Source organism: Euprymna scolopes, chromosome 34 (assembly GCF_053919585.1).
Source record: "Euprymna scolopes isolate OS-2025 chromosome 34, ASM5391958v1, whole genome shotgun sequence".
NCBI lineage: Eukaryota > Metazoa > Mollusca > Cephalopoda > Sepiida > Sepiolidae > Euprymna > Euprymna scolopes.
The window spans coordinates 55322464-55346308 of NC_136515.1; the positions used below are offsets into that span (position 1 = coordinate 55322464).

At 33.8% G+C, this 23845-nt stretch overlaps 1 protein-coding gene across 4 annotated transcripts in view; it reads left to right on the forward strand.

The window, feature by feature from the left end:
• LOC145259207 (neuronal membrane glycoprotein M6-a-like) overlaps window positions 1–23845 on the forward strand; it is a 1045587-nt gene that overhangs the window by 659944 nt on the left and 361798 nt on the right. The window contains exon 2 of one of the 4 annotated variants that reach the window (XM_080117043.1): window positions 4251–4301. The exons of the other annotated variants lie outside the window; for them this stretch is intronic. Within the exon in view, the coding sequence (XP_079973169.1) occupies window positions 4251–4301 (51 nt within the window). The remainder of the gene's footprint in view (window positions 1–4250; window positions 4302–23845) is intronic. 4 annotated transcript variants of the gene reach the window in all.

A 23845-nucleotide genomic window follows, 5' to 3' on the forward strand; every position in this document is an offset into this window, starting at 1 on the left:
ACATAGAACAGAAATTTTTTTTAAGTATATACAATTTCTCCTTTGCTTTTCTTTTTCCCCCTTTCTTTTTCTTTTTCTTTTTGTTTCTTTAGCGTCTAAAAAATTAAACGGACAGGTTTTTAAATTTTATTATTTGAATTTGAGGTTGTTAAAAAAAAAACGATATTTGAACGAGATCTTGTAATGTATTTGCATGTTTCCAATTTCGGTTATTGGCCCTGTCGGTGGGGCATTAGAATACGCCGACTACCCCCCTGCAGAGGGTAAAAGTCCCTAAATGGGGGTCCTGGATATGACCTTAAACTATATCCAGTGGTGAGGCCCCAACTTGTGGGTTTCTGGGAGTGTGGAGCCACCCTTTAATTACCATTGCTACCAGGTCCACTCTGACCAGGAGTGGTAGTACCTGTGAGGGTCCCAACTATGGGTTAAATAGAAACCGACGTGAAAACAACAAATATATTCTATTAAAAAATGTTTTCTTCAAAATCTTTGGATTCGGCATTAAATAACCCGGGTGGCTCCACTCTCCCCAAAGCCCACAAGCTGGGGCCTCACCACTGGATATAGTTTAAGGTCATATCCAGGACCCCCATTGAGGGACTTTTACCCTCTGCAGGGGGAAGTCGGCGTATTCTAATGTCCCTCCCACAGGGCCCTTGATGAAGTAATAATTTTTTTTAATTACTCAAACTCACATGTTTTGGGGTGGCGTGCCTCTTGAGGATAGGTGAAACTCTTCCACAAAATATCCCGGTATTTTTCAGCTGTAGCACTTGCTATTTCTGGGTAACTTGTGATAAATCAAGTGTATAGAATAAATTGCTTGCAGTAGTTATCGTGTTTCCAAATTAAATTACTTCTGAAATTGGTTGATATGCCGTAAAACGTACAAACTGAACTGATCAATCCGGCGTCATGAGGTATTAGCTAAGATCAAAGTGTACTATCTGTTCTGATACTACAATTCAGCTGATCTATCCTCTGTTCTCTGTAAATGAAGGAGAAATCCATGTATGCTGATACATTTTTTCATGTTTGCTATCATCGGGAGTGTCCTCATATTTTTGGGCGGGGGAGGGGGTCGAGTATCTAAATTGTCCCCACAATAAATCTGCCCTCATGGGGAGGCAACTAAATGAGAGAAAAAAAAGATGCAGCATATTTGCTACGCGCATTGAATCTTCTGGCCACATCAGTTATCATCTACGCTGGTCGAGATCAGGAGGATATCTTCACAACCTTTGTATCGATGTCCAGTGAGCCAATCCCCAACGACCATGCTATCGTTAATAAAATAAAGTCATTTCTGCAAAGCAATCATATATTGTACTAATTACCTTCAATTTTTGGCTTACTTATCCACCAAGTTTCTGTCATAAATATCCAACAGGCTCTGTTTTATTGCTTTTCAATGATAAGGACACTTGGAGAGGACGTTCAAGATTGTAAAAACCTCTGACCCAATCCTCTCTTGTCCCTGTTTATTTTAGAAATCGTGCGTAGATTGTTTTGATCGACATTATCTTTGAAATAACCCCGCAGATAATAATCTGTGCAGTCAAGATCCGGTGAGTGTGAAGTCTATTCAGAATAACGCATCTAACTGATGAGACGATTATTTATGTGCTCCTCTATATAACCGAACAGTGATTAAAATTTGGGTGTTTATAGTTAAAACTTGATGGACAGGTCGGGGGGGGGGGCATAGACTAAAGTTGACATGTACCATATATTGGTGCATTTCAGAAAGGATTTTTAATTCTTATTAACGAATGAGTGGTATTTTGTGAAGGAGAGTGATCCTCTTATATTTATTGACCGTTTTGTTTAGTGATCGAAGGTTGCCAATATTTTTCCAAATTCCAATACAATTACCGATTCCGCAGAAAATTCTCTAAATATTTAATCATAAAGTTATTTTTTCCTCGATTGCCGTAAAAACACATGTTAAATGTACATATATTTTCCTAAACATAAAAATACACTTGTGAAGGATGATCTATCGATTTTAGTGGCAGTGTCAATTAAAAATCGATAAATATTTATTATTTTATTATTACTACTAGCAGTGGAAGAGTTTGGTTTAAACAAAAACAAATAAAAAATGAAATTGAAAGAATCATTTTGGCATTGGAAAAAGCGCACAAATTTTCCGATACCGATTTCAATACCCCAAATGTTCCGATTTTTTTTTCCGATTCCCGATTCCAATAAATCGTCCCGACACTACGTTTTGTAAAAAGTTATACGACAATACGAAAAAGACATCTTTTTTTTTTTTTTTTTTTTTTTTTTTACAACTCTCACCCTCGGGACGCAATTTAATGCTTCAACCCTATCTGCAAAGCTAACAAGTTTCACGTTTCTCTTCTCTCGAATACTGAGCACCTCCTCCCTTCCTACCTCGTCAACCCGCACTATTAACGAAGCTTCTTTTTACTAACAATTGTCTTTATCGGTCCTACAAAATAATAGTTTCCGAGAACACTTGATGAGCAATTTCATTCGTATATTACGAACACTATATAACAGCTATGAATGAGGTATAAGTAAGAATACTTGGAAGTTTTTTTTAACAACGTTTCGGTTGATGTAACACCCGGCCATCTTCAGGTGCGTCTTGTCGAACTCGACAATCAGTACAGAATTTAAACGTAAACGAAAATTAATTGTTCTCGTTCCGTCACCCATGACCGAGTAGAAATCTTAAGTATTGAATTGGCCAAAAGGTTCGTTCGTTTTTGTTTTACTTTTTAAAAGAAAGGACGAATCCATACATCAAGTTTAGAAAAAGAATTAAGTTCATGCAATTAATTTTCCACGCTCGATTTTGAAATTTTGGGAATGTCTGCGATTTATCTTGTTGTCAAACGGAAATCTTGTTCTACTGTCGATCATCTTTGACCGTTCGGAGCGAGGAGTATTTTTTACAAAACTAATATCCCTTGCAGGATTGAGCGAACTATGTTTGACTCACTCATTCTGTAACGACATTCTCCTCATGCACATAGTATAGCCTTATGCAGGTTTCTGTTAATATTGATTTTTTTTTTCTCTTTTCGCTTTTTTTTTCTTTGTAGTAAAATGTATCAAATATTGGTAACGTTATCCTTGATTTTGCATTTCAAGACCTGAAATACAAGCAAAATGTAAAAAAAAAATATATATTCTACTCGAAGTCTTATTACACTACGACTCAAAATACTCGCTACACGAAATACAGAATTTGAAGGATAAGAATATAAAACGATCTTTAGTCGGCATTAAAGATAACATTAAAACAGAAAACAAAACAAACAAACAAAAAACAACAAATCGTTTGGCCAATCCAATAATTCATAATTATTTTCTTAGTATCGGCTGTACTGAGGATTGAACCTTCAACCTTTAAAAGATAGCAACGTAGAATATATTATATATATAGATCGATGCGCCACAGGGTCGACAACCCGCAAAACACTGACAATGTAATTGACAAAGACTACTCTAGTTATCACGGGTAGGTTTTGACACTTTGAATCGCCTGCAGTTTGAATATTAGCATTAGACATGTTTGTATGTTTTTGATTAAACTAATTCGCCATTAAATTGAACCGTAAAGTAATTTAACAAAACAATTAAAATCATACTTCCTTGCCCAAGTAATTCAGATATCTATATCGTAAACTAAAGACGGTCAGTTTTTCGATTAAGTCATTCACGTCTTAAAAATTATTATATGATTCTGACTAGCCATTTTCTTTCGTTGGACGTTGGTTCATGTTGTTATAAGCAATAAAATAGATTTCGAATAAGCTCCTTTCATAAAATAAGTTAACCAGGTCAGAATTATTTAATCATAGCCGCCATGTTTTTTTAAATGGCGTAGATTTAAAAGAAAAAAAATTATTAACCTACCGGATAACGCCGGATAAATCCGGTTAGTCATTCTAATACTTATTCTTGTATACAAATTTATTACATTCTACTGATAAATAATTAAAAATAACAGTTGATTGTAGGCAAAGAAGGCCGAAGAGCAATCGGCTGAAGAAGATTTTATTTGCTCTTGCATACTCTTGATATTACCCCAGATTTTTTTGTTCTCTATCTGTCGCTTGCTTAATCTTTTTTTTTTTTTTAACCGCTGGCTGATTTGCATATTTTGTCTGTCAAACTGTCTGTCTAACCTTCTGTCTAACTGTCTGACCCTCTGTTTGTCTAACCGTCTATCTAACACCCTGTCTTTCTCACGGGCGACTTTTCAGATTGCTGTCCCAAGACGGAAGACATGAAAGAAGAACTTGTGACATTATCAAGTATGACCCTTTTTTTATCCCTTTTTTTTTATTACTTATAATCTTTACTCTTTCTCTCTCACCTTTGTATCTACGTCTTTGTACATGCCTAAATTTCCTAGGGTTCAACTGAGAAATTGACAAGCTGGGTTTGAGATCCGTCGAAACCCTGTTGAGTTCAATTTTTTTACTAATATTCTTTGTAACTGCACGAAATTACCTTTCCTTCGTCTTACTATCAGTGAAATAGTAGGATAAACTGGGTTTCCAAACATTTGCAGTGCAATTGATCTCAAGCTGAATATCTGAAATTCAAACAAGTGACTTTTTGTCAAATATAGTATTTTACTTTTTTTTATTTTATTTTTATAAATTTATTTTTCTTTATATTTTCTTCGTGTTATTTTATCAATTTATTTATTTTAGTCCTATTTTGAGATTATTATTATTTTATTATATTTATTTTTCTATTTTATCTATGCTATTTATTATTTATGTTGTTTTTGTACTTTATTTTTATTTTATTTATATTTTATTTAAATTCTTTTATATTTTTATTTACATTATTTATATTATATTTTATTTATATTTTTTGATCTCATGAAAATTAATTTTTCCATGTATTTTGTAATTTTTAGTTTTGCTTTCTTTATATATTGTTTTACTTATATTATTAATTTATTTACATTTAAATTAAATGAAAATGTTTTTAATATTTTTTTGCTTATCTTTCTTATTTACTTGTATATCTTTTAATTTACTTATATATTTTGTAATTTAATTGTATGTATATATATATATAATTTAATTTAATTATACATATATTATTTAATTATATATTTTAAATTTATATATATAATTTAATTATATTTTTAAAGAAAATATTTTTAAAAAATGTTTTATTTTATTTCTATTATTTTATCTTGTTTTTATTTCTATTTATTTATTTGTTTTATTTATATTATTATGTATTTTATTCATTTTATTTTATTTATATTAATATTTATTTTATTTATTTTATTTTATTTATATTAATATTTATTTTATTTATATTATTATGTATTTTATTCATTTTATTTTATTTATATTAATATTTATTTTATTTATTTTATTTTATTTATATTAATATTTATTTTATTTATATTATTATGTATTTTATTCATTTTATTTTATTTATATTAATATTTATTTTATTCATTTTATTTTATTTATATTAATATTTATTTTATTTATATTATGTATTTTATTCATTTTATTGTATTTATATTAATATTTATCTTATTTATATTATGTATTTTATTCATTTTATTTTATTTATATTATTATGTATTTTATTCATTTTATTTTATTTATATTTATATTTATTTTTTTATATTATTATACGTATTTACATGGATTAATTATTTAACTATTAAAATTGTCATCAACAGGAAGTGTAAAACTGGCAATCAGAGTTCGATTATAGATGTTACATTTAATTGGCACTAATACACTTGTAAAGTTAACATTTTTTAAAACTTATTACTAGTAAAACAAAAGAATCAATGAAGCACGGTTGAAATAAGTTTTAAAAAATTAATTAACCAACATTGTCTAAAATGTGAATGTGCAAAAGCAGTAATGAAACAGAAATAAAAAAAAAAATAAATAAACACGTGTCGTTCGTTTGTGAATTTCGGATTAGCTAAGATCAAAGTGTACTATCTGTTTTGATACTACACTTCAGCTGATCTGTCCTCTGTCAATGAACGAGAAATCCATGTATGCTGATATATTTTTTTTATATCATCGGGAGTGTCTTCTTTTTGGAGGGGGGACGGTAGCTAGATTGCCCCTATATAAATACCTATTTTGTATATAAATCAGCCCTCGTGCGGAGGCAAGTAAATGAAAAACAAACATGCAGCATATTAACTATGCACATCGAATCTTCTAGCCAGATCAGTTATCATCTACATTGGTCGATATCAGGAGGATATATTCCCAACCACAATGGGTATACGACGGTACAATCACGTTGACACAACGATTTTCGATAGCTCACCAAAGTTAAGAGAGACTATTTGGGAAGGCGAAGCACTGTATGTACCGCAAGGTAAAATACCAGATTGGGAAACTGGCGTGGTCTATCCTTCTCTCGAGATGGGCCTCTAAGCCGTGGTAGGCAACTCATCTAGTGATGGCTTCACGATGAAAAAATACCCTTGATTCGATAGCCCTGGCGAAGCATCAAATATTCAGATACGAACAAGATTTGAATTACGCTACAAACTCGTGTAGTGAGTTCAATCTCAGCTTCGGCCACATGTTACATTATTCCCAGGCATTACCTTTCTGTTTGGAAAGAGTTTTTTTTATTGACGATCGCCTGACACTTCTTCACTTGGAGAATGATCGTGGAAAATGTATCAATTGTCTAGAGTGCCGCATTTTTTGTGAAAAGGGGTCCGGATTTCCTTTTATAAACTGGCCTTGTGTTTAACTTCCCCGCCGTCAGAGGAAGATAAGCAAACTTTCTGGATACATTGTTTAGAATAGCACTCTATTACTAATTGGATTCCCTCGTAATCCATTTCCCGCTCTGTTATCTTTGGTTTGTACCGATCATATTTATTTATCTGTAATGTGTCTGTTGAATTCTGTTACCTGAAATAAGAAGGGACAAAATTCGCAGGATGTCAACCAGGGCATGTAGATAAAACAATTTTCTAAACGCCCGCCCTATAAAATATCGAAATTGAAGTCTTAAGCTTAAGGAGCCTTAAGAAAAAAATTGAAATTCAAGGAACCTAGCTTAAATTGGATCTGATGAGTATGGACCAAATTTAATGAAAATCTGTCACATTTGAATTTTCTAGGTGGGGGGTGGGGGCTCTGTGTCATATTATGACCAAAGAATTTTTTAAAATACTTCAATAAAAACAGAATTTGAGGAATATTTAGTCATTGATAACTGATACATATTGTAAAAACGTCAAAAACTTTTTTGAAGTATCTAAATTTTAACGAAGGGGTTTCAACCCTACCTTTACACTGTTTGCATAAATTAATTTGAATATAGTTCACATCTGGTCCTCTTACGCTAAGCTGGTGTGTTTCAAAATTTATAATGATCGGTTAATTAGTTTAGCAGTGAATTCTGCAAATATGTAGAGTTTGCGCTCGCGCCGGACATCCATATAGTGGAAATATTCTAAACACCGACAGAATATAGTTCACATCTGGTCCTCTTACGCTAAGCTGGTGTGTTTCAAAATTTATAATGATCGGTTAATTAGTTTAGCGATGAATTCTGCAAATATGTAGAGTTTGCGCTTGCGCCGGACATCCATATAGTGGAAATATTCTAAACACCGACAGAATATATAACAGGTGAAAGAAATAACTGGAACTGCATTGAAGTACGAAAGACGTCCAAAAGTTATTTTTATTTCGCCCGAATGAATCCGAAAGGATTGCAAGTTGCATCGTTATGATGACTGAACATGTATTTTTGACCTGAAAATTTTATCTCTTATTGTAGATATTGACGGTGTGAGACTCCAAGAAAAGCAACCCGTGCGTCAGAAACAGAGACACGTCATTTAATTCCTGGCAAAGGTGCATTCAGAATGTTAGTGACTATGTAGAAAAACAAATTTTGGGGCGCAAGAGGCCTCTCGTTTCTATGGCACCACTTCCGTATTTGTAGCCTTTCTACTTTTGGAACGACCTCTTGTATGACAAAGTCTTTTCTGGACGCCCATGCACAGCCATTGTTCACCGCTGACAAAAGTGCATTGAGATTGTTTGTGACTATATATATAAAAAAACAAAATTCTGGAGCACAAAAGGGTCGCTCGTTTTAATGGTGCTACTCCTTTCTTCGTAGTTCTTCAACATTTTGAGTTGAAAAAATAGGAGGCTTTACTTTTAGAACGACCATCGTACATAGTAATCTCAGTGCACAATTAAAGTTCTTCCTTGCTTCTTTAACGTTGAGTAACAAAATAAGTGAAGAACAATCATTTTCCTTTCTCCAATTGGTTGTTTGACTATGTTATAGAACACTAGCTGGACGCCCGCCGTTGCCTGGTCGTACAATACGATTAAACATGATATATTAATTTATGCAGATTGCGTATGTATTATTACAGAATCAATCTTCGATTGAATATTTTATATTATGAGGAATAATTTGCCCGGTGGACTAATTCGCAAAAAAAAAAAAAAATATATATTATTATTATTATTATTATTATTATTATTATTATAATAATAATAATAATAATAATAATAATAATAATAACAACAACAACAACTAGCGGGACCTGTGGAAATTCCCCAACAGACTCTTTCATATGTAATATATTGATGTTGGCATTCTGTGGATGTTCAGCGTAAATGGAGATGCCCTGACATTATTGTAGCTCTTTTGTTAAAACTGCAAGCGGGGATGCCCAACTCTTTTGTTAAAACTAAGCTAGCGGGGATGCCCAGCATAGCCCGGTCGTAAAGTATGCTTAAATATGATATTTTAATCCTTGCAGATTTCGTATATATTATTATAGCGTTAATGTTCTATCGATTTTTATATACTATAAAGTTGCGATTTCAAAATAAAAAAAATATATATATCCACATGACTTGGGTGCCTCTGCTTGAATCGAAACCGAAACATCCACTATATGGATGTCCGGCGCGAATGCCAACTCTGCAAATCTGCATGTCCAGAATTCACCCTTAAACTAATTAACCGATCATTATGAATTTTGAAACGCGCCGGCTTAGCGTAAGAGGACCAGATGTTAACTATATCTACATTAATTTATGCAAAAAGGGTAAAGGTAGGGTTAAAACCCCTTCGTTGAAATGTATATACTTCTGACTTTTCTGACATTTTTGACAATACGTATTAGTTATCAATGACCAAATATTCCTCAATTCCTGAATGAACTAATATATATATATATATATATATATATATATATATATATATATATATACTGTTTTAACAAAAACCAATTGATAGCAACAAAATTGTATTTCATTGTAAGTTACAATTGTTTAACGACCATTTGGACAAATTCAAACATTATGGCGTTATATATATACTAGCAAAAGTACCCGTCGTTGACTGGGTTCAAAAACAGCCTGCAGAAAATGGACTCTGATTTATGAAAGTATGATAGATTATGAAAAGGAAGGGTTGTAAAGAGATAGCTTCGGATGTGGGGGTATCAAAATTAAAGCAAAATATGATGAAAGTAAAAATAAAATAGATAAACTCCACAATTTATTATACCATACCTTTGTGACATATTTCCATTCTATGGAGGTCAGGCTCGAACGAACACCCCGTAATTTAATAATACCATATTTCTTCAAACTGAAACATAATTATCAAAGTATACTTACGCAGATAGATATGAAAAGTATCTATTAAAGTGTGTGCTTATTTCCATTCTATGGCGGTCAGACGCGAACGCAGACCCCACAAACTTGAGTTCATTCAGCTATAATCGAAACCAAAATCAAAACTTGGTAAAATTATTTATTACAAGGAATGGAAATCCATAACAATTAAACGACAGTCACTCGGATGTATTCGACTCGACTTCTTTTTTTCTTGTCTTGGCTTCCTTGCCAAACTCTTATCCTCGCATGGTCTCCCTGCATTGGTAAGTGGTGATTCTGAAATGAAAATATAAAAGGTTGTCCGAACACACTCTTTTACAGAGAGATTGGAGACACTCGAGGTTCTTGTCTAATAGGTAATCCAATCTCGCCCCATACGAGGATGCGCTTGTGTGCGTAACTGTGATATACGCTGATCATGTTGTAAATAAACAGTTTCTACTTTAATAAAGCAGGGTTGTTCTTTATAAAGGAGGTCTAGACAGAAGATAATTAAACCTTGAAAGACTCGCAACTGCGTACTCCATTAACAGCCATGTTTTTTATTCGCAAAAAAAAAAACGAAAGAAAGTAAAAGAGGAAAGCGTCATCCAAAAAAATGGCTAACTTTTTAACTATCTTGGTTAAAACCTTAAAACATATATTTGTGACAAGTTGTTTAATTCTATTTATATCGCAGGCTTTTTCTCTGCTTGTTTATCAATCTAATCAACATTATTCAACTAATATATATATATATATATATATATATATATATATATATATATATATATATATATATATATGCACATAAAGTTATGGACAGTACATAAGGCTCGGGAAAAGCTGGGCTGAATTACTAGTGATATACAAAGTAAATGTATTGTAACGGAAACTTACTTGAAAATACATCATTTGAAATCAAAATTTAAAATTCCGCAAGAACTTTCTTGTCAACTTAATATATGGAGCCGGTGGTCTGGAGGAAAGACGTTAGCCCGCAAAGTAAAGGTTGGCTTTGTTTATTGGGCTCGAATGCTCTGACCAGCAGTAATTATCAATTACTACACCGATGATTGCATAAACATCAAACACTCGTTTAATATTTATTTAAAATATATATATATACATATATATATATATATATATATATATATATATTCTATTTAGTTAAATATTAAGTTTTATACCTGCAGACACTAGTGTTTGATGCTGATGCAAATATCAGTGTAGGAAGTGATAATTACTGCTGGTCGGGAGTTTCTAGCTCAGTCAACAAAGTCAACCTTGACTATGTAGGCTAGCGTATATCCTTAAGGCCACCGGCTATATATATATATATATATATATATATATATATATATATATATATATACATATTCAATAAAATAAAAAGCTATAGCAAACATCTAAATGGCTACTTTAAACACAGTTCCTGATTTCAAAAAAAGAAAAATTAAAAGATTCATCTGCCTTACTTTTAATGCTAGGTTTATTTATGGTGTCTTTTAAATTTAAATTCAATAAAAACCCTCCTAAATTTGCTGATGATGAGACCTCGCTTACCAAAAAACTATATATAATTGTTCTACATAACTTCATGTATACCACAATAAAAAGTACGGATTTCCGAAACGATCGTACAGATAATTGATTTTGTTGTTGTTCCTTCTTGTGAAACTGATTTTTAATTTAATTAAAATTCGATTTTTAAATTTTAAAATTTTTTTAAATTTTTAAATTTTAAATTATAAATCACATTACTTAATATATATATACATATATATATATATATATATATATATATATATATATATATACGCACACACAAAATTCCAAATTTAACTGTTTAAAGCCAAACAAGTGCAGAATCCCATTGAATCAATAAACATATTGATTTATTAAAATAAAACTCACTAATTCGATTCATAACAGAATCTTCCTCAGCAAAATACAGTTTTCTTTTTATTTACATGACGCCACGGTGATGGTAAGGCTTGTCACGTCTTCTTTCAGATGTTGAAGTATAAGATTATATTGTCCGATACAGCAGAGGGCATCGGTCGCGCGTTAAGTAATAGGAAGTTCACTGTTTATAATAAGCGCTGTTGATATGGAATTAAAAAATTAAAAAAAAATTACTGGTTCAAAGCCAAAAAGTGCAGAATCTCATTCAATACAGTAACATATTTATTTATCAACAGTGCTTACTATAAACAAGTCCCAGAGAGATACAAATAACTTCACTTTAAAGGACGGTTTGAATCTTAGAAATATTTCTCAGTTGGAATATATGAAATAGTGGGTGAATGTCTGACCTTAGCTATAACAAAATAAAGTTTAAAGAAAATTTCCAACCAGAGATAGCGAAACAAATATATTTTTATTTTATGGATTAGTATTATAACGTAGTATAACCTTTTAAACAATTCCAAATAATCTTCCGTTCTTTGTATGTAGGGTTTTGCAAAAGAACAAATGAAAAGAAATTCAACACTAGTTTTTTTTTTTTTTTTTTTTTAGTTGAAAGGAAAGGCATTTAATACTGGTCGTTTCCACATTAGGCCGTCTGACACGTATTTTCCAAGCCAACAATATGGTCGTCCGAAAATCTTGTTAAAAGTTCGGAAGATAAATGAGTCCTGCATCTTGTTTAAAACTTACCGCCATGCCACGACGTGATTAAAAAAAAAAAAAAAAAAACTCTGTCGTCTCGAGACGTGCTCTTTATCCTCTTAATTTTTTCTTTCTCTTCCTACGCTGTCACGTCACCTCGTGCCACGGGTTGGTCATTTGCATACGTATAAGTGGCTTAGTTTCAGTATTGTTAGACTGGGCGAGTATTTAGAGTAGCAAGTGAAACGTACAAATTTCTAGTAATTATGGCCTTCCGTAGATAGAAAAAAAAAATAACGTCTGGTTTTCATAAAGACATGTTTGACGAGTTATAAATGTGAAATAGTTATAGTGTTGTTAATTGCTAACAGACTGGCATAACTTGGCTGCCAGAAGAAGTTCCAGTTTAAACTTTTTTTTTTAACAAAGGTTTGGGAACTACATCCGTAGAATACTGAAAAGAACCTTAAACAGCGTATTTAGGGTCGAGGAAGAAATGACAAGTCTGAGCAAGACATAATTGACGAAAATAAAGAGAGAGGAAGGGAGAGAGAGATAGAGAGGGGGGGATAAAGACGAAAAGATTTAAAAGAAACAAAAAAATAGCACAAACTCGGAGGAGTGAGAGAATGTTAGAAGACTTTTTATTTATTTTTTCTAGCGTCGATATTTAAGAGATGACATGAGAATGAGGTCAGACGAGCCTATTTTCGCTACTTGGGCCATCGCGGAAGAGAAAGGAAATGTCTAGGATTTAAGGTACGAACACTATTCTACGATACGCGAACAGGAAAATCTCATCGAGAACCGGATTGTAAGAGGGGCGGTGTGACCAGACTTCAAAGACACTGGCGCTGTTTTCAGGGGTCCTATATAATCGCCGATAATAATTCGCAATATGTAAATCTTATGTAGATCCTTTAACCTCACATTAATGTAATCAAAATAACATAAGAGGCACACACACACACAAGTATATATATATATATATATATATATATATATATATATATATATATATATATATATATATATATATATATATATAAAGGATTGCGTCTGTTAGTTTGTTCTCTACGGACTCGGAAACGCTTGGCCAATTTTTATAAAATCTCATACGAAGGTATTTAATGTGCCTGGCAATGTTCTTAGATAGGTTTTGTATGTGTCTTCCATCAGGATTGATAATTGAAATAATCCTATGAAAAGAGAAACAGGTTGTTTTGATCAAAGTTAGTATCTTACGCAGCCTAACATCACAAGTGAATTTGAGAAGTTTTATTACCACACAAGCAGAAAGCCGCGACATGTAAAACCCGCAGTAGGTTCTTTGATATGACAGGGGCGCGTTCGAAATGAATGCTTCCCTTTAGAGCACAATTGAAGTGTGATACCTGACTTTTGCGTTTTAAACTTAAATTCAAACCATTACATATATAAAAAAACAATTTTATAAAATCAACAGTAGGTTCTCTACAGTGCAATGTTAACTACTATGTACTGTGAACTAAATCACTGCGAGAGGTATGTGAATCTTTCACCTGGTACAACGGGTTGGGTCCTCAACTAGAGCAAGCAAACAATCGATATGATTGAAAAATGGGCGCTTTCACTGATTTTGATGACAATAAAAATATGGGAGTGTTAAACATTCGTTGATAATTATTCAATCCCGAGCAACGTCGGGTTATTCTGTTAATATATATATATATATATATATATATATATATATATATATATATATATATATATATATATGGGTGTGTGTGTGTGTATAGATATATGTATATGTATATATGTGTATAGATATATGTATATGTATATATGTGTATAGATATATGTATATATGTGTATGTATATGTATATGTATATATGTGTATATGTATATGTATATATGTGTATATATATGTATATATATGTGTGTGTATATATATATGTACATATGTATATATATATGTGGGTATATATATATATATATATATATATATATATATATTTGTATGATTAATATTAGGTTGTACGTAGATATGAAGAAGTGCCAGAATCGTTGTAAGTCCACGTACCGGTATCTAATAGCGATAGGATAGAGCAAGTTTTGTTTACGTACCAAAACAGTGTTATATATATAATGTACTAGCAAGGAGACTCGTCGTTCTCTGAGATTGGAAGATGATCAACGATTTTAATTATCATCGAAATTTTTTTTTCAATCAAATCGATCGATTACCAGCTCTAGTTGGAGGCTCATCTCAATGTACAGGGAGGGAGCTTCTCATGCCTCTACACACTTACTTAGTCCACAATACATTGTAGTCTGCATTGCATTATATAAAACTTACGATTTTATGAAATTATTTTCATATAAAATGGCTTGAATTCTTCAGTTGTGCTCTAAACAGAACCATTTTCTATATCAAAAACCTATTGTTGATTTTATATGACTGACCTTTCTGCTTGTACTGTCATAATGGTTTGAATTTAAGTTTGAAATGAAAAGTCAAGTCTCATGATTCACTTTTTTTTTATTATTGTTACATTTTCACCCCAAACAATGCACATTGCCACTTTCATGTAGGGGGCTACTATAAGGGACATAAGCTACAGGGTACTATGTGGGGAGTTGGGCAACAAGATGTCGGTTCACGTTACACTTGAACTTCTGCATATCAGTATAGTTGGGGAAGCAGGAACCTGGAAGGAAATTCACAAGTCTAGCAGTTCTGGGGAAGAAACTACTTGAGTAGAAGGCTCTCTTACATCTAGGGATCTCTACTGTGTAGCGGTGGGATTTTGCTGCATGTCGGGTTTTTCAGGGGTATTTACGTCGAGGGGGTACAAGTGCTTGCAGTTCGTCGGAGCATTCGCTGTTAAAGTACTTGTAGAACAGGCAGAGGGATGCTATATTTCGTCGATGGGACAGAGGCTGGAGCTTAGATGACAGTTCAGGGCCTATCAGGTTGGCGACTCTCTTTTGAACCTTGCCTAGGAGTGAGAGACTAGTAGCAGATGCACCAGCCTAAATATGACAACAATACTCCATACATGGGCGAATGGTGGCCTTATAGATGTACAGGATACTTTCGGGCGTTAGTAGCTTTCTAGCACGGTAGAGAGAACCTACCTTTTTCGCAGCGGTCCTGGCAATGCGCTCAATGTAATTGTTCCAACTCATGTTTCCTGTGAACGTTAGGCGAAGGAGTTTAAAAGATGTACTTTCAGATAAAGAGTCTTTGGCCATTGCTATTGGTGGTAAAGAAGGTTTCTTGTAGTTATTGAAGGAAACAAGTTTAGTCTTGGCAGTATTGAATGTGACCATCCATTTTTGTCCCCATTCCACTACAGATCGGAAGTCATCCTCTATTGTTTCTGTCATTTCTTTAGATATGTGTTCATTTGTTTTCCTGTCGTGTCTGTTATAGAGCATGGTGTCATCATCATATATACCCATCTCACAGACAAATTTGTCAGGGAGGTCATTTATGAATATTAGGAATAATAGAGGTCCAAGGATAGACCCCTGAGGCACTCCCGCATTTATATCATATTGTTTAGTCGAGGACAACCTGGATTTTTCTCTTATCTAAGAATTATGTTAAGTATTCTTCCAATGATACCATATGATCTGATTTTCCTGAGAAGACCTTCATGCCATACCCTATCAAAAGCCTTAGATATATATAGAGCTACTGATCTACCCTCCCCTGCTTTGTCAAGTGAATGTTATATACACTCAGAGATTACAGTTAGGATGTCTGCTGTGGAACAGACTTGCCTAAATCCATATTGTTGGTCGGTCAGAAGTTTAGCATCTGTAAGGTGTTGGACTAGAGCTTGGTTAATTATGGACTCAAATATTTTGGCGAAAAATGGGAGGAGGCTAATGGGGCGGTAATTTGCGGGGTCAGTTTTTTCACCAGAATTCTTGAAAACTGGTACCACAGAAGCAGTTTTCCAGCAGGCAAGAAAGCAAGATTCATTAAGTCATTTGTTGTAAAGTTTGAAGAGAACTGGAGCTATTTTGGCAGAGCACTGTTTTTAATAGCACAGCCGGGATGAGATCAGGTACACATGCTTTTGAAGTGTCAAGAAACAGAAACATTTATTTCAAACGTACCCCTGTCATATAAAAGAACCTACTGTTGATTATATATTCTGGGTCTTTCTGCTTGTATTGTAATAAAAATTTTCAAATGCGCTTGTGATATTAGGCTGTGTAAGGTGTTAGCTTTGGTTAAAATCGCCTATTCCTTCCTTAATCAGATTACTTCGATTATCGATTATTGATACTTATCGAAGACATTCCGATACAAAACTTATGTTAAAACACTGTCAGATACATGGAGTGTATTTGTGTGAAATTTCATAAAAATCGGCCCAGCCGTTTCGGAGTCCATAGGGAATTGACTCACGCACAGACACACACACACACACAAAGTTCCTTTTATATAATAGTAAAAGATAGATTGATAGAGACTGAGCTATAAATACCTTCAATAGCCTACAGAAATGCAATTACGTTTCAGCAAACTATATGCTTCATCAGGGCCGAAAGATAAAAAGCTTTTATTTTTATCATTTTCCGGCTCGGACGAAGCGTATGGTTTGCTGAAATTAACTGGATTTGGGTAAGTCATTCCTAATGTGTGCATAAAAATATATTTATAAAACTTTTTAGTTTAGCCTCTTGCTTAACTCTTGGGCTACAAATAGTATTTTTACACACACTGCCTACGATGGGTGTGAATTTTTTCACATCACATAAAATCAAGTTTAGGGTCTTTGAAAAATATTTTTTCATCAAAAAACAATACGAACATTCAAACATGGGTTTCGAGCATGGGTTTCATTCATTGATTAATGCAGTTAGGGCAAAGAAGAATTCCATAGTCCTTGGAGACACCATTGTTGCAGTTGTTTAAAAAAGAAAACTAGGTGTTAAAAAAATGACAGCCAGCGGAGCCTAAGGGTTAATTAGCATCAGCACATGGACTTTCAAAGATGGTGATACTTCCGCACTTACTTCTTAAAAAATATATAAACCCCACTAGTATCACAGATTTTCTAAGTTCTAGTAATAATAGACACTAGCAAGACCTGTGGTAATTCCACAGCGGCATCTTTCATATGTAATGTGGACGTTCAGCGTGAATGGCAAACCTGCGGTATTATTGTAGCCCTTTTAAAACTGTAAAACTGTTTATCTAAGTAACCTGGGTAATGTAGTGTCAGAATATATTTGGTTATGATGGTTTATCGCCAATATCCTTCTAGAAGTCTGTGACATATTTAGATTGTATGAACGCCCAGCGCGAAGATAAACCCCACAGCAACATTATACCATCTTTATACAGATATTACCCTTCGATCCTAGCCAGAAGACCAAGAAGGTATATTTTAGTTTCATGTACGGCCCCAAAGCGGCATTTTTTTTTATTTCATTTTTTTTTTTTTTTACGTTGCATTTTCATGATCGGGAGATTCTATTTATATATATATATATATAAGTGTGTGTGTGTGTGTGTACATTTCCCTACGCAATAACTCTGTCAATTTTTAGTCTACAGATTCGAAATTTGATATACAGGGTACTGAGATTTGGGAAAATCGACATTATTGGTTTTCGGACAGAAATTTGGCGATTAAGTGGTCAAAGTTCAACGATTTGACCTTTGAGAACTCTACCAAACTCCTCCCACAATTTTGGGTCTAAACACGGGAAATTTTAGATATAGGTTCCTTGGACATGGATCTAACTTAATAACTGGATTTGAGCCATAAACAATAAATTTTAAGGGGTCACAATAGGGGTCAAAGTTTAAAAAAATTGACCGTTTTTTTCGTTTGTTTTGTTTTGCTCAGCATACACCTCAAAACACCCGGGCAACGCCGGGCACCCATGCTAGTTTATTAAAAAGGAGGATAGGAGGTAAAAACATATTCCGAACATTAAATTAACGTATCTATTTACTATTTTAATGTTCGTGGTATGGTATCACCTCCTATACTCATTTTTAATAAATAGGATCTCCCAATCGATTAACTTATAATCTGGAAAACGTACATACGTTAAAGGTACTGCGGTATTAATATTAAAAAATTCTCTCAAAAAATTTTTTATGGTGTCATGGAACGAAATGTTAATTTAAAAAATTTATCAAGTATTTTTTTTTTTTTTTGCCTAAGAAAATCTAATTCATCAGCAAGTGATCACGTTGTGTCTTGATCCTCTATTTTTAATTTAAAAAAAGAATACAACTCAATTCAAACTGCCTAGATTAAAATCAGACTTGTAATGGCTACGATTTACTATTAATATCGCTAAAAATGTTTTAAAAATATTTTCTATACAAAATAAACCACTTTACGTGATTTTTGGAATATGACATTTTACTATATTAAATTTTTTTTAATCCTTAGAGATGAGGCTTTATTGTTTGCGTATTGATTTTTTTTTTTTTTTTTTTTTGCGGACTATTAACCATTATCTTCACATTTGTTGTTGTCGTTTCATCACGTTTCGCCCAACTGTTCCTCGGGCCTTCTTCGTTTGCAACAACAACTATAAAGATGAGGATAACAACCCACAAAAAAATAAAAAAATAAATAATTTAATGCACAAATGACATTTTCATTCCGTGACAAGTAGGGGAACCTGGGGCAAAATGAGATAGATGGGTAAAACGAGACACCACAGATAACTGAAACAGAGGGAGAGAGAGAGAGCTCTTTCGTGAGGAGTCTGATCAAGAGATCACGTGGTAACACCTTGCAGCCAACGTCTACCATTGTTTTATTCAGCCCTGTACATCAAAAAGGGGTAAGTATTCAAAATGTATCTATTTAGATCTGTGACGAACTGTGCTCTGAGAGTGCAGAAAGCTGGGTATCCTGTCAAGGGGACTGTAGGAAATTGTCACACTACGGCTGTGCAGGTCAAGACGAATGCAACAAGACCCCAATCTTCATTTGTGAGCTCTGTGAAGACTGACTTATTCAGACCAAGATCCGTCTCGTTTTTGTCCCAAGCATGGGGCAAAACGGGACAATACAGTTAGCTGAATAAATCATCTGTATTTCTTTTGAAAATAATTTCTCATCTTTTTTTGTTGTGGCATTGTTTTCCAGTACTTTGAATGTTCAGTACACAGAATATGGTTTATATGTCAATGCTACCTTTGACTCGACAGTTCTTTTTCCCTTAAGTATCTCGTTTTGCCCCAGGTTCCCCTACGTACATCATAAAGATTTTTCTGTACTTTTATTTATTTATTTATTTATTTTCGTTAAGTTGAACTCTGGACTTGCTTCACATTTTCTTCTGTCTTTACATTTGGACTTTGGATTTGGACAACATTTTTCGTCTGGACATCAAATCTCTTTTTGTCTTTTTTACTAACCCATCTTTGTTACTTGGCAGTGGAAAATGCGTAATAAAATGAGAAGCTGTTAATAATCACTTAATTGTCATTTAATTAACTTCTGACTAAATGTCTTCATATTATATAGTCTAGCAACAATATAAACAACAAACATGTTTACACCTTTCTTGTTCGATGCTTGTACAGTTTAGTCAAGACATTGAAAAATGAAAATATCGAAAGAAAGATTATACTGCACGTATCCGTTATGGAACAAAGTTCTCCGAAAAAAAAATTTCACTTAAATAGTAGTATTTTTTTTTTTTTTTTTTTACAGCGAAAAAACAATTTGTTATGATACCGAGCAAAAGGTTTGATTTTTAGGGGAAAAAAGCTAGAATTAAAGATGGGGAGGGAGTATCAGCGCTTTACATGGAGTTATCTCCCCGTGGCGTGTTCAGCAAATTTCACAATGGCTGACTTCAACGCGCTCTCATGAGAACGTGTTTTTCTGCTGTAAAAAAAAAAAAAAAAACTACTCGATCAAATTAAGTGAATTTTTTTTTCGGAGATCTTCAGTTCAAAACGGATATGTACAATATAACCTTTTTTTTCGATATTTTCATTTTTTTAATGTCTTGACTAAACTGTACAAGTACCCCTTGTTCTGCTGTTAAAAAATGGTTTCATATAAAGGGAGATAAGTGGCTTCTAACTATTTTTAAACAGTAAATGCAGACTTTACTACAAGAATTCGTTTCTTATACTTGGCCTTCGGGACAAGATCAAAGTGTAGTATCTGTTCCGGCAGATACTACAAGCTATGACTAGCAAAGACCAGATGTGGGGGCAACCCCACATGCCTGACCTTTAACCAGCTCCCACTTCCCACCTCTCGGGAGCTGGTCCCCTTTTTCCCTTCCCCCTCCCTTCACTCCTCACATTAAAAATCGGCCTTGTGCCTAATTTGCTCGGTGGGGGAGCAAATAAACACCATCTGTTCCGGCAGATACTGCAAGCAAAGACCGTATGTGGGGGTAACCCCACATATCAGACCTTGGTCAATGTAGGGGCGGCCCTTCATACCAATTGTCACTATCCAGCTCCCATTTCCCACCCATCGGGAGCTGGTCCCCTTTTCCCTCCCCCTCCCTCTCTCTCCACATTAAAAAACGGCCTTGTGCCTGATTTGCTCAGTGGGGAAGCAAATAAATACAATCTGTTCTTCAGATACTGCACTTCCATTTCTTGTTCTTGTTCGTGGAGGAGCAGTCCTTCATGACTGAGACAATTTTTTATTTTTGTACCTTTTCCCACGTTTAAAAACGACCTTGGTGTCTAACTCCGTCCCGTGGGGAGGCATTGTAAATAGGTACAAGAATTCGTTTATTTTATTTTTTTATTTTATTTTTTCTCTGACAAAGTCCCTATTCCGCGGAGTTTCAAAAGAAGAAGAGTTAAACAGAACTTTATTCTATGATCAAATCAATAAAAAAAGGAAGAGGATAAAAGGAAAAATTATTTAAGCTATGGCATTTCGGCGCTAAATACTTCTCATCGAAAGAGAAAAACCGACAGTATGCAAAATATAGAAATAAAAATAAAAACCGGCTTAAGAACATTTTGATTAGAAATAAATAAATATATCTCTATATATATAAAAGTGAGAATGTGTATGGGGAGACACTTCTCAGTCTATATACTTAACGAAGTTTCAATCTGCGGACTCGAAATTTTATATATAGAGTATTCAGACATGTGGAAAGTTTCATAATTGGTTTTCATCCGGAGAAAAGGGCTGCTAAGAGGTAAACATTGGAAAATTGTACTGAGATATATATATATATATATATATATATATGATTCTTTTGTTATTTAATATATATATCAGAATACTGAGGTGAATAAGATCACAGATTATTGAATCCTGTGGTATCAAGTCTTAAAAATATTTTTGAGAGCTAATATTTTTATATAAGACAATCCCAGCCAAAAAGAAATGGCTCAATATACTAGATAGAGCAATGTTGTCTACGTTGAACCTGGTCAGTACTAAATAGGTGACTATTTGGAACCTCTAGGGGCTGTATGTGCTCTCCGCTTATCTCGACATTGTTTCCAGTCGTTATGGACTTCTCCTTGCCACTGGACTCAAACAGTGCCGATTCAGGAGAGCTGTGGATGTGATTGCGCAACCTTTGCCTCACAATTTTATGTGCAGTTGCCTCTATAGGGTGTATCGTTTGTCTTTCGGGGGCATCGAAAATAGACAATAATAGAAAGATCATGACTCTACATTTTTGATGGTCTTGTACCTAATGTATAAATGAATTATGAATTTTTTTTTCATTTTTATTTACGAATGAATATTTCAAAGTGTAATATATATTCTATCTTCCCAGGCATAACCTTTTATCCTCATTTTTAGTCACGTGCAAGCGACTCTATAAGTCACTCCGTCGGTCGGTCGGTTGGTCTGTCTGTCCGTAACACTTTTGTGCTTGGCCTTTTTGGTTAAGATCAAAGATGCTGTTCTTAGCTTTTTAAGCTTTTCTTGGCCTTTTGACTGAGATCGAAGTGTAGTATCTGTTCCGGCAGATACTGCAAGCTATGACTAGCTAGGACTAGCTATGACTAGCAAAGACCAGATGTGGGGGCAACTCCACATGCCTGACCTTTAACCAGCTCCCATTTCCCACCTCTCGGGAGCTGGTCCCCTTTTCCCCTTCCCCCTCCCTTCACTCCTCACATTAAAAATCGGCCTTGTGCCTAATTTGCTCGGTGGGGGAGCAAATCAATACCTGGCCGAAATCAAAGTGTAGTATCTGTTCTTACTACATGGTGTACTTATGTTTGTAACTTTGTGATCGAAAGTGGGGGATCACTTTTCTGTATTAATTTAATGTAAAATGATCACCCACTTTACAACCAGTCAGTCTCAAAACCATTCAAGTCATTCTGTAGATCATTCAAGTTGTTTTTGAAGGATTTCAGTTATTTTTTAAGCATTCAAGTCATTCTTAAGGTCATTCAATTCATCCTTAAGTTCATTAAAGTTATTCTAAGTCATTTACTTTTTATTTATTTAAGTCATTTCAGCCCAATATTCGGTCATTTTAGTTTATCTTTAAGAATGTCAATCCTACATTCACGCATTCATTCATTACACGAGAGCACGCGACTAATGGCTATCGGCCTTGTTCTTTAGAGGAATACCACCTAAAGCGCTTTTATCCCACAGCACAGGTTAGTGCAGTCAGCCCAGATTACCCCATTTTGAAGAGTTGGAATCGTATTGTAAACTTACCGTGTTTAAAACTTTTACGGGGGTTGGGGGCCATTTAATCAAGAATTAAATTTTTGACGGGTGTTATTCTAGTTTTATATATACAACGAAAAAGAACATTTTTTTCTCGAAGCGTACGCATGCGCAGAAATCAATTTAAAATAGGATGTTTTAATAGCTTTATTTGTTTCTTCGTGTATTTTTTTCATTTTTAATCTTTTTCACACTCCTTTAAACACAGAATTCTTTATTTTAATTTGTAAATGTCACGAGTTGAATTTCGTGATCTAAGACGAATAAAAAAAGGAAAAAAAATGAAAATGGCTGCGCTAGTTTTTAGCATTTTCCTGTTAAAAACCGGAAATCCGCGTAAAATATTCGATTATATGATGAAAAAAAAAAACTTTCACGCAATTATTTGTCCAAATTTTTAAAAGAGCGAGTTATTTTTTATATAAGTTTATAGTAAAAGTTGTTCCCAGATATTTTTTTTAACGGTGTTTAGAAAATTCGTTTATGTTAAACTTACATAGGAAACTGAACACCCATCTAAAATTCAAACAAGGAACTAAAAAAAAAACTTGATATATTTTTTTTAGATTTGGATTAATAGTTTGGAGTATTCGGGCTGTTATTCTCATCTCAAATGTTATTTTCACAACGTTTCGGTCGATATAACCTCTAATATTCTTTTCGAACTTGGGAATAATGAACACGTGTAACAGAGCGCATATGAGCGTGTGAGAAAATAGCAGCAGCTATGAGATGGCTGGCTTGCGAGGATATTAGCAACGAAAAAGAAAACGTGCAAATTAGGAAGAATACGCAACCTGGCGCGAAAAGGAAAAGGAGAAAAAAGGACACCATGTGGTCGGGGTGTTATATTGTGGGGGGCATATTGGAAGGATGACGGGGATTCATATCAGAGA